Source organism: Bicyclus anynana, chromosome 13, assembly GCF_947172395.1.
Source record: "Bicyclus anynana chromosome 13, ilBicAnyn1.1, whole genome shotgun sequence".
In the NCBI taxonomy this organism is placed as follows: Eukaryota; Metazoa; Arthropoda; class Insecta; order Lepidoptera; family Nymphalidae; genus Bicyclus; species Bicyclus anynana.
The window spans coordinates 4,274,311-4,293,919 of record NC_069095.1 but is presented as its reverse complement, the minus strand read 5'-3'; the positions used below and the strand labels follow the sequence as shown (position 1 = coordinate 4,293,919).

Genomic DNA, 19,609 nt, shown 5'->3' with positions numbered 1-19,609 from the left:
ACTATTAGCCTAATCGCTCTAATTCTGAGAGTATTAGAGGTATTAGCAGGTAGTAACGTTATTTTAACGAAAAACTGGTATTTACATAATTTATTTAAAATAATCATCTGAGATGATGGTAAATCAAAAAAAACTCTACCACTTAATGTAAAATGGTGCAGTTAAAGCTATTTCGTTAAAATAACTATTTTAGAAGATCACAAAAACGAAAATACGATGAAAAACGATGTAGTGACTCATTATTTCAATGGTACACCGAGATACTTAATAGACCCGCAGGTATGCAGGTTTTCTCATTATGATTTTCCTTCACCGTTTGAGACACGTGATATTTAATTTCTTAAAATTCTCATAATTTAAAAGTTGGAAGTGCATGCCCCGGACTGGTTTCGAACCTATTCCCTCCGAATCGAAGATCATATCCACTGGACTACCATGGCTCTATCACCTATATATAAATTAGACTTATATGCTTACTATTAATGCGCTCCAAGTTCCAACTTAGACCGCATTAATGCTTACCAGGCTTAATTGTAGTCAAGCGCTAGCCTATCTTACATAAAAAATATAACACTTATAATCACTTATAATAATTACTAGCGGACGCCCGCGACTAACGGCCGGTTCACACATGTCTCCGTTTTACTGTTCCGTTTATCGTGTACGTTTTTTTTTCGTCGATGGCGTATGTAGTTGTATGAGCGACTTCACACATGGCACAGTATTCTGTATACAGTAAAAAATATCGTTCCGTAAAAAAATGACATTCCGTTTTGTCATCGAATACTGGACGCCGGAACAGTAAAAATATACGGATACGTAGAATTTTAACGGATTGATACTGTGTGCGTGGCGGGCGGTGTGTGCGGGGTGTAGGAGGGGGAGTGATGCGAGTTGTTTGACTATTTTCCATTGTACATTCCTAGAGAACGCGCGCGTCCATTGTGTGTAATAATTATTATAATCACTGATCAACCATGTCAACCAAGGAGTGGGAAAAGTTAATAGACAAGGAAATGTTAATTAGTTTGGTGGAAGATAGGCCAGTCCTTTGGGACATGACGCTGGATAAATACAAAGACAATACTGCAAGTATTGCAGGTTGGCGAGAAATATGCATTATTCTAATGGAGGATTTTGAGGCTATGGAACAAAGACAAAGACAAGAGTTCGGTAAGTGTCTGTTTTATTATTTAATTACATTCTAAATAGCTTCATCCTGCCATGGAACTGATCCAGCTTTGGACATGAAATAGTTCACGAATTCTGTTCGAACTAAATTAGCAGTATTACCACCTCGTGTTCTTACTTCATGGGGTAGGTTTTCGAAACTAAATTCTTCAGATACGTTATTATCACTGTTTGAGCCCTCCTTGTCCCTTATAAAGTTGTGTAGAATAGTACATGCCTTAACAGTCCATACAGCTGTTGTTTTATCGATGTCTAGAGGCCGATGGAATATTCTCCACTTATTAGCTAAGATACCGAAGGCACATTCAACGTATCTCCTAGCTCTAGTCAAACGATAGTTGAATATTCGCTTATTTTTGTCCAGATGCGTCCCGCCAAACGGTCTTAGTAAATTTTCGTGTAATCCGAAACCTTCGTCTCCAATGACCACATAAGGAACTCGCGTTTCTGAGTCTCTTGTTAATGGGCATGGTGCTGGTATTTGTAGACTGCCGTCTAGCATCATTTTCCAAAATGTTGTCTCCTTGAATATTGATGAATCGCATTCTTTTCCATAAGATCCGAGACTGACGTATACAAAGCGATAGTCGGAGTCTACGATCGCTAATAATATGATGGAAAAGAAATCCTTGTAATTGATATACAGTGAACCGCTATTTAGTGGTTTTTTAAGTCGGATATGTTTTCCGTCGACAGCTCCGAGACAGTGGGGAAAATTAGCTTTTTTGTTAAATCCACTTGCTATCTGTTCCCATTCGTCGACGGATGTAGGAAGTCGCATAAATTTTACACTTAAATTGTTCCATATGCATCTTGAAACTTCTTTAATAATGTTGCTAACAGTCGATACACCAACGCGATAGGTGTAATGAAGATCTTTAAATGAACACCCGGATGCTGCATACCTGAAAATAAAATTAATTGTTTTATTACTTGTTTTAGGAAAACTTGTTATGAAAAAGTGGAGACAGATGAGAGATGCCTGGGTGAGAACACTAAAAGATAAAAAGAATTGCAAGACGTCTGGTTCCGCTGTCTCAAACACGAAGCCCTACAAATACCATAATCAGATGCTGTTTTTGAAAAAAGTAGTTGCTGCTGGTGAAACGCACGAAAGCGTCTCTGCTAAACAAACTAATGAACACATCGAAGATGACACCACGACATCGAATGAACCTACAAACGAAGATGACAGTGTTACTGCAATGACACAACTTGACAATGACAGTCAAAAGGACAAACAAAATCTAGCCCCCCCGCCAAAACGCAGAGCACCAGCCAAAAGAAATTTTAATGAAATTGATGCCAAAATGATGTCCTACATTGACTATCAGATAAAACCGAAGAAAATTGAGCAGGATGATCGCAATTTATCGTTCTTCAAAGGTATTTTGCCGTCCTTGGCTTTGCTTGATGATGACCAAACTTTGGAATTCCAGTCAGGGGTGTTAAACCTATTACAAAATATTAAACGTAGAAGAGTTGGCCAGTCAACTTATGACTGGTCAGCCTATACACAAACATCTGGTGCTAGTCACTATCAATCCCAGGGCTATTTTAGCAGACCACAGCCTACTGATAGTGCACTATCGCCAGTACAACCTGTATACAGTGATGCTAGCAGACCACAGTCTACTGATAGTGCACTATCGCCATTACAATCTGTATACAGTGATGCTACGTTAGATCTGTCTGAGTTTTAAAAATAAAAGTACGTACCTTAAAAATATCGCTAGTTTTTCTTCTGGGCAGATACTTTTCCTCCAACGAGTATCTTGCTTTTTTAAATCCTTTTCCAATAGTTTAAGAAGTTCATCAAAAGTAGACATCGACATACGAAAGTAATTGAAAAATTTCTATTCATCACCTCGTAACTGACTCATAAGTAAACTGTAAGCACCCTCTTTAGATCTTTGGGCCATAAGTGGATGCTGCCAATAACGTCGAATCTTCCTTCTCCGACGATAGTACCAATACAACACGACAGCGTCCATCCTTGTAGAATAGCGGCGGTATACTGCGAGTTTTCTGTTCACACATCGCATCCAGTAATGACGGATCCGTTGAACGTTATACGGTGCCTATGTGTGAACAGAGCATAAATTTATGACGTATCCGTTAAAAATGTACCAGTAAAACGGACTCCCATGTGTGAACGGGCCGTTAGTCCGCGTGGAATTCAGTTTTTCACAAATGCCGCGGGAATCATGGATTTTTCCGGGATCGAAAGTAGTCTATGTGTGTTTAGAAACAAACATACTTACACAGTTACACACAAACTTGAGTGTGATAACAACATTTACAATTGTTAGAATGATGAAACCACATTCCTAGGTTGGGTGGGCGAGTTAGTAATCGAAACAATTTGTATAATGACCAGTTTTTGTAACTTCCTAAATCGTTTAATAATTTCTAGTCCAATTGAATAACAATGGATTAGAATTGCGAATGTGCTAAATTACTTCAGTTTTCAGTATTTTGTTAGAATCATATAATTTTAACTTTTATATTACTAATATATTTGGCTTAGTATCTGACTACTAGTGAAAAAAATAAAAGAAAATAGTCAGAAGTATATATTTTAATGTCAAAAAATAATATAAATTAAATTGCTGTTCATTAGTTTACGTTCAAAAACTAGATTTGAACAATGATTAATTTATACTACTCTTATTAGATATGTTACGTGCCTTCAAAATCACCACAAACAGTCATCCGTATTTAGCTGCTGCACTGAGCGCACACATGCACAATTTTGTTTTATTTACACGATATATTTATGTGTTTATAGTTTTTACACTTTCTGAACACACAACTTGATATTGTAGAAAATGTTTAGGTATTATTAATTGTTTAAATAACTATAAGTGACGTGATAGCTCAGTGGATATGACGTCTGCCTTCGATTCGGAGGACGTAGGTTCCAATCCGGTCCGGGGCATGCAACTCCAACTTTTTAGTTGTGTGTATTTTAAGAAATTAAATATCACGTGTCACTAACGGTGTAGAGAAAACATCGTGACACCTGCATACCCGAGAATTTTCGTAATTCTAGGTGTGTGAAGTCTGCCAATCCGCATTTGGCCAGCGTGGTGGACTAACCCCTTTCATTCTGAGAGGAGACTCGTGCTCAACAGTGAGCCGTATATAGGTTGTTAATGATGATGAAAAGATTGTAGTTAAGTTTTATCGAAAAATTCGAAGTTGCCAATTTTGAATGGCAATCGCGAATTGTAACCTGCGAATATTCGTTCGAATCGAATTCGACGCAGAATGAAATTCGGAACAAGGCGTTTTTTTTTCTCTTTTACAAGTCAAAATAGGCTAAAGTTTGGTGACTTACCTCATGGTAAGTGATAATGCAATCTGATCTGATCTGAAAAATGATGGAAGCGGGCTAACTTGTTAGTAGGAGGATTAAAATCCACACCCTTTTCGATATCTACACGACATCGTATCGGAACTCTAAAGCGGTTGGAGGTATGATTTGCTAAGCCACGGCCGAAGCCCCCCACCAGTCAAAAGGAGGTAGGCCGTTAAAATAGGCTGGTAATGATGATGATGATTTACAATATCGCTATAGATTATAAACATAAACAGAAATATCCACAGTAAAGAATCTAATAATTTAAATAATATAAAGTTGATCATAGCTGACCATGCCGGTGAAGCTTCCGTGCCTTAATCTGTTGATACACTTAATGAATGCATGGACACGAAATGTACTAATAAAATAAACTATAATAGCCCACATTTTCCATTATAATAATCTACGGTTCACGATAATACTTTGGCTTAGACACTTTGCAAAATGGCTTAGTCGACGTTAATATATTTATGAATGCGAAAATGTGTCTATATTTTATTTTAACTTAGTTCTATGTCCAGTAAATACTATCTTGTTGGAATCTGATGGCCTATTTCATCTATTCTATTCTATTCTATACTTATAATAAAACTGGTCGAATTCTATACATTGATTCGCAATTTGAGATTTTACTTATACCATTTGTAACACCAAACGTTACTGAGGCATAACTAACGCCAGCGCCATCTAGAATCTATACTTATAATACAAATGCTGTACATTTTGTACATTCTGTACATTGAAGATATTTTGATTTTTTTTGTTGGGGTGCATTATATAATCTATACTGTAGATAAAAATATTTTTTCTCTTTTTTTTTTGCCTGTCTTTCTGTCTGTCCGTGTTTTTTTGTTATTCGGGCATCACGCTGATTCTACTGAATGAATTCAATTAAAACAGACAACTGAACAGTTGGAGGTGCATGCCCTGGCCGGATTCGAACCAATCATATGACAAAATTGAAATTAATTACAATAATCATTTCAGAGTTACGACACAGTAGTTACGATCAATTTGACAGAGTTAAGCTAAATTGCAAGATGCTAGTCGTTAACTCCATTTAATATAATACATTCCCAAAGTGTAAGTATCTGAAATCTTTCAAATAAATCACATTTAGTGTAGTTTTATAGATCCTTTAGAAATTCGTGTACTCTTTTCATAGCCCATACACCAAGTGAAACGTTATCGCGTCGTGTAGCGACGTTCAAAGGCAACCTTTTAAATATTCAGGTCACAACCTAGCAAAGCAAACTGGATGGTGATAACTGAATCCATTGCCAAAAACATCCTTATTAAATCACCTAAATTTGAATTACCCTAGTAATATTATTTCTGCCTGAAACTTAAATAGGCTTCTACACAAGACCGAGATCGAGTTACGGTGTAAATCAAGTCAAATATTGCATTTTTTTTTTTTATTCTTTACAAGTTAGCCCTTGACTACAATCTCACCTGATAGTATATGATAAGATGGTAAGTGATGATGCAGTCACGTATATCAATGACTATATGAGGTATATCAATGACTTTGGTTCTTCTGTGGATCTCCTCATAAATATTTAACGAGAAAATATTATTTTGCTAAAATGTTTTTTTTTTTATTCTTTACAAGGTAGCCCTAGACAACATTGTCACCTGATGGTAAGTGATGATGCAGTCTAAGATGGAAGCCTCCCACCAGCCAGACCTGGACAAATTAAGAAAATCTCAATCTGCCCAGCCGGGGATCGAACCCAGGACCTCCGTCTTGTAAATCCACCGTGCATACCACTGCGCCACGGAGGCCGTCAAAATCGGCAATCTAGAGGACGACGTATTCGTCCGCGTGACATTTAGTTTTTCACAAATCCCTACTAATGTGTCCCAACACATGGATTTTTCCGGGCTGAAAAGTAACCTGTATGTTAATTTAGAGTAAAATCTATTTTCATTCCAAATTTCAGCCAAATCGGTTTAGTAGTTACGTTAAAGGGTAACAAACATCAAACCAACATTCAAAAAAACATTCATACAAACATCCATTCAAACTTTCACGTTTATAGGATTAGGTTTAGTAGGAATATAAAGTGTCGCTCATCCTCATTAACAACTCATAAGAATGAGAAGAACATATTAAGGACATAATGGTTACTCGTAGTAGTCCACCACGCTGGCCCAATGCGGATTGGCAGAATTTGCACACGTAGAGAATTAAGAGAATTCTCAGTTATGCAGGTTTCCTTACGATGTTTTTCCTTCACCATTTGAGACATGTGATCTTTAATTTCTTAAAGTAACTTAGGTTAGGTTAAGTAACACCTTTGTTAATTTATTTGTTTTATTACTAAATAATAATAGTTTTCTAAGAAATAAGGTCATTCAAATAATAACTTAAACATTTTGTGAAAACCTCAATGAAATTGAATAGCTTTAAGAACCTCACTGCTATACAAACACACAATTACATATATACCTACGGGTCGAATACCAGCGGCGAAGAGTTCATGCAAGCCAATTCCCCCCGGGTTACCTTTAAAATCCATGCATATTCATTGTTGTACTGTTTCTCATATATCTATACATCTGTAGATATATAAGAAACCAGAGTTAGTACCACAGTGAATGAATTTCCTTTTCTTTGAGACTGCTTAGTGCTTACCTTCGTCTAAATTCAATTATCTGCCGGTTATAAACTTTTGTCATGCTCGACGATAAACAAACAGTTTTATTAAATGTTTATATAAAAGCTAATAATAAGAGAATCGTTTATTGCCCAGCTTTCAGTCGTACCTAATAGTTATATTTCTCTAAAATTGATCACGTCTCAAATGCTCATAACACTTTTACAGCCATCCAGTATAACAAGCTTAGAGCGCGTCGTCCTGGCGCGTGGACATAATTCTAAGTAGGTAGTTAGTTTCAAAACTATTTTATATAATATAAGATACATCGCACCTTCAAAATTATAGAGAACTAATCCAAAATTTTTAGATTTTGACTTTTAGTCATAGATTGACTTACAACGAACATATCCATCGTCTGTTAATAAAAGATAGGCGTATTTTCGCGTAAAAGGAGGTACACGCATATTTAGGTCTCTATCACGCCAACCCTTTCCCTCGCATGCGTTCGGTTTGAAAGCGATTCTAACAGTAGTGAGCCGTCAGCATTTTGAGAAGGTTGCTGCGTGTTTAATGTGAAGAATTGCGTCCAAATAATACTAAACATTAGGTAAGTAAGTGTAATCTTTTTCATTAACGTAAGGACCTGATACGTGTTGGATCTATTTTAAGACACGGAAGTGTCTCCTAATTAAATATCAAATGCTGTATTATACAGAATTATTACGAAATGATACACGGTATCGTCTAAATTTTCAAAATTAGTGAGACCTAAACAAAAAAAGGTATTTTTAAACATATGTGAAATTAGTCAAACAAAGACCTAAATTGCTACAGTTTAAAAAAATAACACAAATATTTAATAATAAATTATTATTTTTGTTTAATTTACTTTCACAATTTGTAGATAGATAGTATATTAAGATATTATGCAACTGTAAAGATATATTAATGATTAAGCAATATCCAATTGCCATCCACTTTCTTTAAAATGTCGTATCCTACGAATCTTTATTCGCCTATTTCTACAAAAATAAATGTTTTTCATTAGGTTTCTAAAGATGCGACATATAAATAAAATTTAAGTGTCTGTCTGTGATTTCAAAATAATTATATGCCCTCTAGTATAAAATATTATCATCATATCAGCTGATGGACGTCCACTGTAGGACACTGCGAGATACTACGAGCATTGCTCGTTCCATCGCCCGCTGTGTGACTCTGAGTCTTCTTATAAGCCCAAAATATAATATAAAGGAAAACGACACAGTCGACCCAACGTAACGCAAATCACTGATAGGGCATCGCTCTTAAAACTAAACATTTTCGACCGTTACTGTAATAAATGCAACTTGTATCTGACATCTGTTGTGAAGAGCATTATCTCATGTAATGTCAAAAGTTATCAACACAGAGCGACCGTCGCGAATAGGACGTAATTATTCAATTGTCTAAATGATTTAATTTTTTGATGACTTCCCTTTGCAATTTTTAAGTCGATCGGTACAGTTCGTGCTATCTAAGCTTCAAAGTACTTATATTTTCTGTAAATCGTTATCAACCCATATTCGGCTCACTGCTGAGGTCGAGTCTCCTCTCATAGTGAGAGGGGTTAGGCCAATAGTCCACCACGCTGGCCCAATGCGGATTGGCAGACTTCACACTGTTATGGAGATTTCCTCATGATGTGATTTCCTTCACCGTTTGAGACACGTGATATTTAAAATGCACACAACTGAAAAGTTGGAGGAGCATGCCCCGTACCGGATTCGAGCCGCCTGCAACCATCGACTCGCTTGATTTGCTGGATGCAGGTGACTCAGAATTTTACTTATTAATAAGATGAATACGTGTGGGTGCTGATACATTGTGTAGCAAAGAGAAAATCTCTCACCCGTTTGAAGTGTAGGGTTATGAAAATTGTTTTGAAACTAGTTATCTTTCATCTCCGCTCGTGTTTTTCTCCCTGCTCATCAAAAGGAATGATACTACTAGCAGTGCTAGTAGATTTGGATGCCCATTCTAATATAGGTACAACTTAATGTTGGACTTGCATGCTAGCGAGGCAAAATATGTAATGTATGTATGTAAAAAGACAAGTACCTACCTACTTGTAATTTGACAAATTGTAGTTTTGTATTCAATTGAAATACATAGACATAATAATGTTGACCATGACAATATATATGTATTATTTAGATATACGTATACTTAAAAAAAAACTATTTCCACGCGAACGTGCAGTCGAGAGATTACCCAAGTAGTTTATTATTTGTTAACATAACAGTGTTTGTTTTCCCTTTACTTTATCTAAATAATTTATTTCCATAACAATATAATGCATAACTAACAAATTAAATATCGCTTACGAATGTTTGTGTCCTCTTATTTACAAAGTCCCGTGTTAGTGATTCACTGATAATTTCTGACCTGTGTTTCTCAGTAATTTTCTTTATAACGATACGAGTACTAGCGGACGCCCGCGGCTTTGTACGCGTGAAATTCTGTTTTCATAATTCCCGCGGGATCCATGTATTTTTTCGGGATAAAAAGTAGCCTTTATGTTGGCTGGGCAGGAGAACAACACGAGCAGAGAACGGGGAGTGTTGATCGATCATCAAGGAATTCCTTAACCCTACAACCTGTAGTCACAAGTTCAGGACTCTGCTCGGAGTTTTTCTCTCTACCACACCCGGCACCCGCACGGTGAGTTCATGGAATGCTAAGATATTCGTCTCTCTACTCCTTAACCTCCTCTATCTTTCAGTGAAAGTTCCATTAAAATCGGGTCTGTTGTTCTAACAATTAGCCCAGACAAATAGAAAGACAGACAAATATTTTTTAAAGTTTAAAGTGCTATAAGCACTTGAAAATACACAGTTAATTTGAAGTCACAGACAGACAGTTCAATTTTATTTATATGTATTGATTGATCATTCTTTGCACTGGCATAATCTTCCCGTGTATAAAATTGTCGTGGACCGAGCGGTATAGTTTTAGTTTGGCCTCAGTTGTCCCAGAAGACTGTCTGATTAGCTACAATATGAAGTGTTTGAGTGCAGTTTTATTACTTTTTTATTCTACTGCTGTTCTATCCGATGGAGGCGAGTACTTATTTTTTTTTAATATTTCTTGATTTATGATGGCCAACTTATGCTAAGAGAAACACTTGCACTAAAATATATGTGTTTAAATATAACCGTTGATATGGGCTTTTTTCGATTAAGTAAACAAAAATCAATTAAAATAATAAAAATTTTAATAAAAAAATACAACCGACTTCAAATCCTAAAAACGTACCCACTAAACTAAAAAGCGAAAAATAACATCATAATATGTTCTACCTGCTGATCAGAATGAAGGCGGTGCTAAGCCGGTGATGATTATATTAGAGCCATATATTATAGATTTAGATTTTGCAGACAATGTTGTTTCATGTGGTCCTGTCAGAAATGGCTTGAATTAAGGCAACACCGGCTTAGCACCGACTTCATACTGATCAGCAGGTAGAACATATTATGATGTTATTTTTCGCTTTTTAGTTTAGTGGGTACGTTTTTAGGATTTGAAGTCGGTTGTATTTTTTTATTAAAATTTTTATTATTTTTCAATTTTTAGTGTAAAATTTCATCTCAAACGAATACATCAGACCCCTAATGACAGTCACAACCCATCTTGGTACAAAATTCTCAGCAATACAAATTAATCAAGCCCAAGCACAAGGTAGCTACCGTAAACCGTCAAGGGGTTCCCTTCATTGACCTTGGTCTTCATCATCAGACCCCTAATAAGAAACACAACTCATCTAGGTAGAAAGTTCTCAGCAATACGAATTAATCAAGGCCAAACACAAGGTAGTTACTGTTAACTGTTAAGGAGTTCCCTTAATTGTCCTTGGTCTTCATCACCAAACCCCTAAATGACAGTCACAACATATCTATGTGGAAAGCTCTCATTAATACAAATTAATCAAGCCCAAACACAAGGTAACTGCTGTAAATCGCCGAGGAGTTCCCTCGTCTGTTTCATGGCTCCATCATCAGGTCGATTTTAAACCTTCATGAAATTATAGTGCTTAAAAGTACTAAATGGAAAAGTATACGAACACACTATACATTCATATAATTTTCGAAAGTTCCCCTCAATATCTCCAGGATTCCATTATCAGATCTTGACATAATGGCAATGGGACCAAATGGGGACTATACCGTTTCAAACAAAAAAAGAATTTTTGAAATCGGTCCAGGCGTCTTTGAGTAATCGGTGTACATACATAAAAAAAAAAAAAAAAAAAAAATACCGACCGAATTGAGAACCTCCTCCTTTTTGAAGTCGGTTAAAAATTATGACATAATCCTGATATTTCAAAAGTGCTTGTAAACGAAGCCTAATTGAAATAAATGAATTTTGAATTTAAAATTTGACATATTCAATCCTTGTATCCCCGCTAACGCTTGCGCATAACTGAAATCATGTCTAAAGTGTTTTTCAGATAGCATAGTTTTACGGTGACAGTCGCTATAACGTTCATAATACGTACTATTATCGTGAATTGCGGAAACTTTCAAGAGTGAAACGAAGTGTCACCCGCACCATCGTAATAAAACGAATTGTAGTGGAAAGCAATGATTAGGTTTAGGTCGCAGCGTGCTTGTCTAGAAGTGCCTATTCACTCTTGCCTTGAAAGTGCACAAATTTTGTCACAACCACGGGGCGTTCACACATAATCTATACTAATATTATAAAGCTGAAGAATTTGTTTGTTTGTTTGGTTGAACGTGCTAATCTCAGGTGCTACTGGTCCGATTTTCAAAAAATGTGTTAGATCGCCCATTTATAGAGGAAGGCTATAGGCTATATTTTATCCCCATATTCTTACGGGAACAAGAACCACGCGGGTAAAACCGCGCGCCGTCAGCTAGTATGAGTAGAAAGACTGCTTAAAAATGTTTATAAAAAAACATGCATTAAAATGCTTTGTAATGACAAGACTTGAACATATCAGAGTTAGTAGGTATGTGAGATACGAGAAAAATAGGAATGTTATAATTATTATCAACAACGTCGGTCATTACATAATGACAATATCAAAACATTATTATTGTTTGCCATGTGTATAAATAAACTCAAGATGACCTCTCTTGTGCAGTGGATAACTACCTACTGCGGTTCTTAATAGAGGTCCTGAGTTCTATTCCCATTTCTTATAATACTGTGTAAATGATTTTCACGAAACGAAAAAATTAAAAAAAAAAACAGATAACATGACAACTACTTTAACAGTTCGCACTTTTGATACATTTAGCAGACAGCGATTTTTTTGTTGTTTGTGCCCTCATAAAAAGAGACATTCATAAAAAGAGAGTCACTCAGCGGGCGATGGAGCGAGCTAAGCTTGGAGATTCTCTGCGTGATCGAATCAGAAATGAGGAGATCCGCAGAAAAATCAAAGTCTCTGACATAGTTCAGCTAGTCATGAAGCTGCAGTGGCAATGGGCAGAGCACATAGTTCGAAGAGCCAATGGACGTTTGGGTCCCAAGATGCTGGAAAAAAACCGTGATTTCCCGAGATTTGCAAATTACTGATGATTTTGATGATATGAATGTTTGTTACACATTCACGCCTCGATCACTGAACCGAATTAGCTGAAATTTGGTACTGATATATATTATAGCATGGATTAAACCTAAGGCTACTTTTTATCCCGGAAAAATCCATGGTTCCCGAGGGATTTGTGAAAAACTAAATTCCACGGGGACGACGTCGCGGGCGAAATCGCGAGCATCCGCTAGTAGGCTATATTTTATCCGCGTACTTTGTGACGGCCTCCGTGGCGCAGTGGTATGCGCGGTGGATTTACAAAACGGAGGTCCAGGGTTCGATCCCCGGCTGGGCAGATTGAGATTTTCTTAATTTATCCAGGTCTGGCTGGTGGGAGGCTTCGGCCGTGGCTAGTTACCATCCTACCGACAAAGACGTACCGTCAAGCGATTTAGCGTTCTTGTACGATGCCGTGTAGAAACCGAAAGGGGTGTGGATTTTCATCCTCCTCCTGACAAGTTAGCCCGCTTCCATCTTAGACTGCATCATCACTTACCATCAGGTGAGATTGTAGTCAAGGGCTAACTTGTAAAGAATAAAAAAAAAAAAGTACTCCCACGTTTGCTATATGTTAGACAATTTCATTTTTGCAGGCTCCCTACTCACACCATGCAAAGTGCACGACACAGCGTGCCTGAGCAAATCGACACAGCAATTTCTAGAACAGACGTCGCAAGGTATACCGCAATATGACATAAAGGCTATTGATCCACTCTTCATTGATAAATTGGATATACCGATTGGCGACGATTTAGAAACTGTACTGCACTACAAGAATATCAATATAAACGGATTGAAGAACCAACAGTTTTCCGATATAAAGTAAGTTTATTTTTATTATTTAGAAAACCCCTGACCTTCCGAATTTTGTGATGACGGCCATATTGGATTTGAAGTTTGTCGTAGTGTGTGGTATTCAATAAGTGAAGCTCTTTCATTTGATACCCATATTGAGGGAGTTGTGAAAAAAAATTTAATGGCTATTTTGTGACGGAGACTATCTTGGATCGGTTTACATCAACTAATTCACCTCTCAAACAAAAAACACAATCAAAATTGGTTCATCCGTTCGAAAGCTAGAATGCCACAGACAGAAACACACATACACGTCAAACCTATAAAACAGGAGGTCAGGAGTTAAAAACTAGTTAGGTATGATTTTTCAGCGAACATTGTAATGTCAGGATAGTTACACCATTTAAAACTTCTGAACGAATCCTACTAACATTATAACCGCGAAAGTTTGTATGAATGTGAGTTACTCTTTAACGCCGCAACTACTAAACCGATTTGGATGAAATTTAAAGTCGAGATAGATTATAACCTGAATTAACACATAGGCTGTTTTAATCCTGAAAAAAATAGTTACGTACGTATTTACTTATTTTTCACGGGTAAAACCGCAAGGCGTAGCTAGATAATATGCACAAAATACATAAATTGTAATTCCAATTATTCTTAGGTACAAAGTTGTATCTTTAGTATGGTATTTCAGGTAGCTTACAAACAGCCTGACCACACCTTGTGTTGGTTGTATTATATCAATAACTAGCGGACGCCCGCGACGTCGTCCGCGTGAAAATTGATGTTAACTTTCAACCCACACCCATATTTCACACCCTTCTATATTTTTGCAAGTTTTTTAAAGTATAATAAATAGTCCACTAATTTAATATTTACAAATGTACCTTGAAAACTGAAGGAATTTCCATACAAACTTTCTAGCCCTAGTTCACCTCTTTTTGATGCTATTTTCGCTCGTTCGTATTTTCAATCGTTTTTGCAGTGCACGCCATGTAAACAAAACTTTTGTGCACCTTGGATTACGTTATTAAAGTTTTAGGAAGGATCCCTAATTTCTTTGAGAATATAATATAGCCTATAGACTTCCTTGATAAATGGGCTATCTATCACCGAAAATATTTTTCAAATCGGACCAGTACTTCCTGAGATTAACGCGTGCAATCAAACAAACAAACTTTTCAGCTTTATAATATTAGTATAGATTCTTAACATGTTGCAAATATCAGACAGCAATCATTCCACAATTGTAATTTTAATGAATGTAAATTGATGCTTATAGATTCTAAGTTGGAATCAATAAATAGCAATTTATGTGAAACGATCTAGTAGTCAATTGTCAATAAGGCTGATGTATTTTTAGTTTAAACTAGCAGATACCCGCGTCTACGTCTGCGTGAAATTAGTTTTTCACAAATCTCGCAGGCACCATGGATTTTTCTGGGATAAAAAATAGCCTATATGTTGTTCAGTAACCTCCTCTATCTTCCAGTGAAATGCCCATTGAAATCGGTTCTGTACACTTTTCCTAAGAAAAAGAAAAGCGTTTTAAAATTCATGATGAATAAAAATATTTTGGATATCCTAATCTTAATTTATGGCTTGTAAAAGGATGCAATTAAATGTAATTTTCATGTTTTCAACAGAATGGACACAGAAGCTAAATCAGTAGCGTTGCAAACCAGAGCTACTCTAAACATAATCGGAGACGTAACAGTCGAACTGGGCAAACTACAGAAGTCACTAACAGGCTCTTATACTCTTAAAGCAAGTAAGTAGTCAGCATTCTTCATTAGAAGCCTTGACTAAATCAATACAGAACAAGGTCTCCCTCCATTTACGAGAGGATTTGAAGCTCAGACCCCATTACGCTGCTCGTAAACTTCAGGTGATAACATTTAACTCTTACGATCATTATCAGATGCTAATGATAAGCGATCGATGGCTTTAAATGCTCTCCGAGACACGAAGACGTAACACCAGCTTCCCAGCTCTTTTAAAAACTTTTGAGAAGACTTTTTTTAAAAGAAAGTAAAGCTCTCAGACATTATATAAAATACACTTTTAGCCTGCCCTATTCCACATTCTATATCTTGGAATATCCAGGTCTAATGTGAAATTCCTTTTTAATTAAGGCATTTTACATTTGTGGCAACATCAATGAATTGTTAATTTTAATTCATGTGGAGAGGATTTATTTTTACCATCACTCACCTTACGAGCGAGAAACGTGATAGTTCAGTGTATATAACGTCTGCCTTCGATTCGGAGGACGTAGGTTCCAATTCGGTCCGGGTAATGCACCTCCAACATTTCAGTTATGTGCATTTTAAGAAATTAAATATCACGTGAAGGAAAAACATCGATAGGAAACATGCATATTTGAAAATTTTCTCAAATCTCTACGTATGTGAAGTCTGCCAATCCTTATCCCTTGTTCTAAGAGAAAACTCGTGCTCAACAGTGAGCCGAATATGGGTTATGAATTATGATTGATGATCTTACTAGCAACACAGAAGACATATTATGTACTAGCAACAAAATTAAGTTCGGTTTAGTTTCGTACAACTGAACATAGATATTATATTTATTAGAACCACAATCCCAACCACTGTGTCCGACTAAAGCGTATGCGATTAGTCTCATGTCCAGTCCGAGGATTTCGAATTTCTCAGAGCTAAGCTGTAATTTTAATCAATCTAAAACAAGACTTTGCTTTTAAGAAATTTTAATGAATATATCGTTTAAATCGAATTCAATTACACGCATTTTAATTCAACATAAATCTTAAGTCACAGTGTCAATACTTTTGAGAGTTTATTATACATATATATCATCATCATCAACCTTTATCCGTCCGCTGGACATAAATGGTCTGAGAGCTGGTCGGCATTTTTAGGGTAGATATTTGAGGCAAACCGAAAACTTGTATCTCCTGTACTAGGTACTCTAACACAGAACTGGAGACCTGGCTGGGAAGTAGCGGGGTAAACTAACCCCTATATGGCCAAAGTGGAGACTTTTTTGCAAAAAATATCACTGTGGAAATCTGAAATTTATACAGTTTTAAATTGAACATTAACAGCATTTATAAACATTAAGATTTAAACTTCAATTTTCTTTAAAGTGAACTTTAAATCGTAGTGATTTAAACCTCAATTGGCTCAGCCAGGGATCGAACCCAGGACCTCCGTCTTGTAAATCCACCGCGCATATCACTGTGCTACGGAGGCCGTCAAAGTGTGTTATGGGAGTAAAGAATAAAAATGTTTCCCAAAAATGTCGACTAGCTCTTCAGCTATATGGGCCGCCCACAGCCACTTCAGCTTGCTTATCCTTTACGCTTTGTAAGTTACCTTGATTCTCCTTTAGATTTCCTTACTACGAGTTCTATATCCACATATAATATATATATTATTACTAGCAGTACACCGCGCGGTACACCTGCGTGGTTCCCGTTTCTGTAGGAATACGGGAATAAAATATACCCTATAGCAGTCGGGGATAGTGTACCTTTCCAAAAGTGAAAGATTTTTTTCAAATCGGTTCAGTAACTCCAGCCTATTCAAAACATACAAACAAACAATCAAATTTTTCCTCTTTATCATATTAGTATAAAAGTATAGATATATCACTCTCTCTCTCTCTCTCCATTCGGTCCCTCATGACTGAGGATCGTGACCACCTTGGAGAGTCATTTTTCAGTATACAATGCTCCTCCATCGAGTAAGGTCGCTGGCCATTTGGACGGCACTGTAAAAGGTGCGGGCTCCTGTTTCCTTGAGAAGGTCTGACCATCGGGTCGGAGATCTACCTCGTGGTCGTTTGCCTTCCACATTTCCCGTCACAATTTTTTTTTGAAGTATAATATGCATATTGTATATGTACTTATTATATTTTCAGCTGCATTGGGAACATCGAATTATGGCTATGATTTCAAGACTGATGACAAAGGGGTTGAACATTATGAAGTAGGTCCGGAAACTATTTCATGCCAAACAGTAGACGAGCCAGAAATTGTACTTAGTCCTGAACTGAGGCAAGCAATAGATGAAGGTAAGCAATTTCTTCTGTATGTATGTGTATGTTCTGTACATAGTTGATGATTTCAAATAATAAAATATTAAAAGTTTCAAATACCTATACTTGTGTGTGTTATAGTTGATAGTCATTTTTAACAAAAAAAATATGTTGAAAAGTTTTAACTAAACTTTTGAGGAAGTGTTTAAAATTTAAATTCTTCAAATACTTCTTCCATTTGATGGTTGAAGTTTTAAATAGCGCCAGTCTTATCCTAGGAGGTAAAGTTAAAATATGTTCAAGTTTATAGTTTTTCACACTTTTGTATTACTGAGTAGTAAAAGCGTATGTTAGCAAAATCGTATAATTTTCTGTGATATTACTCGATATAACGCTACATCGAGTACCAGCATATTACCATAGCAAATTTATTATTAAATTGAGTTTATACATTATAAATATTATAAATATACGACATGGGGAGGAATTTTTGAAAGAAGAAGAAGAAATAGTTAATTGCACACAAAAATAAATATTTTTTTTTTTACTCTTTACAGGTAAGCCCTTGACTACAATCTCACATGATGGTAAGTGATGATGCAGTCTAAGATGGAAACGGGCTAACTTGTTAGGAGGAGGATGAAAATCCACACTCCTTTCACACTCTACACGACATCATACCGGAACGCTAAATCGCTTGGCGGTACGTCTTTGCCGGTAGGGTGGTAACTAGCGACGGCCGAAGCCTCCCACCAGCCAGACCTGGACCAATTAAGAAAATCCAGGTCCTCCGTTTTGTAAATCCACCGCGCATACCACTGCGCCACGGAGGCCGTCAAAACATTAACAATTAATAAATGAATTAATTTAAATGATTTATAATTCACACACAAACGCGCCTGTAAAATGACTGCCTGTACAATTCAATTTATCTTTTCTTACAGATGAGAAGCTGAAAGAAAAAAAAGAAATATTCAAGCAAAATGAGTTACAGAAGTTAGTTTTCTGCAAGATGGTAGAAAAAGCCTATGTAACCGTGGTCCACAACATAAGAGCAGCTGCAAAAATCTTGCCTAAAAGTGCTTTTTTGGAATTTTAATATCACAGCACCTACAGATTTTTAGTTTTCGGAAAATACGACAAATTAAATTTCACTACATATAAGATGATAATGACTAACGACAAATTGAATTTCACTACACATAAGATTACCAAATACTAATATGTACATGAATTTTGATTAAAAACCCCAAATAAATTGAGGAAATATGTTTAATATTTTATTTAGCTACCAACGGTGAACGTTGTTTTGTCTACCTGTAATTTATTAAATAAATTACAGATAGACAGAAAAATTGGCAGATAGAAAAATTTGAAATTAAGACGCGATTTCCCCACGTGGATCCAAATCCCGGAGGAATTCTGGATAAAAGTAAGCTATGTTGTTCCATAACTGTCTATCTTCTAGAGTAAGTCCCATTATTATCTGTTCATCTATTCTAAAGATTGGCCCAGTCAAACAGAGAGACGAAATATTTAAAAAGTTAACTAAATCGTGTTGTTTTTTATTGCTATTATTCTTTACATATGGTTAATATGTAAAGAATAATAGCAACTTGACTATAATCGTATTATCGTATTCTAGTATCGTAATGACCAGAAATGATCCTGGTAAAAGGAAAATATTTGTTATATTATTTATTTAAATTGCGTGCAAATCGAATTGGATTTCCTAAATTATTGTCTCTCTGGTAAGAATTTTTAGTAAGAAAGTACACAGCAAAGATCTGCATAAATCGCTCTTTGATGTCAGCACATAAAGATTCAGTTTTATCACAATCTCGTAAATATTTAATACTGGCATCTATTGAGCTTACATTTCCTATCTCTCAATATTAAATGTATGCACTGCTGAATTAAAAAACAAGAGTATACATATACTGACACAGCCAAAACAAATAGTATAGGTAAGCAACAAATTATTTTGGTCCCCTCTTTGTTGAATTTAAACAAAATTATGCAAAC

At 36.1% G+C, this 19,609-nt stretch overlaps 3 protein-coding genes across 3 annotated transcripts; 2 read left to right on the top strand and 1 right to left on the bottom strand.

The window, feature by feature from the left end:
* The first annotated feature begins 606 nt into the window (after positions 1 to 606).
* On the top strand, positions 607 to 2,918 carry LOC128198671 (uncharacterized). The gene is made up of 2 exons (XM_052885081.1): positions 607 to 1,173; positions 2,134 to 2,918. The coding sequence occupies exons 1-2, from the start codon at positions 978 to 980 to the stop codon at positions 2,892 to 2,894; spliced, it is 957 nt and encodes a 318-aa protein (XP_052741041.1). The 5' UTR covers positions 607 to 977; the 3' UTR covers positions 2,895 to 2,918.
* On the bottom strand, positions 1,170 to 3,042 carry LOC128198670 (uncharacterized). The gene is made up of 2 exons (XM_052885080.1): positions 2,911 to 3,042; positions 1,170 to 2,096 (listed from the first exon to the last, which is right to left on the bottom strand). The coding sequence occupies exons 1-2, from the start codon at positions 3,024 to 3,026 to the stop codon at positions 1,205 to 1,207; spliced, it is 1,008 nt and encodes a 335-aa protein (XP_052741040.1). The 5' UTR covers positions 3,027 to 3,042; the 3' UTR covers positions 1,170 to 1,204.
* Positions 3,043 to 10,134: 7,092 nt separating this feature from the next.
* On the top strand, positions 10,135 to 18,855 carry LOC112057932 (juvenile hormone-binding protein). The gene is made up of 5 exons (XM_024098544.2): positions 10,135 to 10,265; positions 13,357 to 13,585; positions 15,211 to 15,335; positions 17,468 to 17,620; positions 18,529 to 18,855. Exons 1-5 carry the CDS (start codon positions 10,205 to 10,207, stop codon positions 18,681 to 18,683), a joined length of 723 nt encoding a protein of 240 aa, XP_023954312.1. The 5' UTR covers positions 10,135 to 10,204; the 3' UTR covers positions 18,684 to 18,855.
* Positions 18,856 to 19,609: the final 754 nt, after the last annotated feature.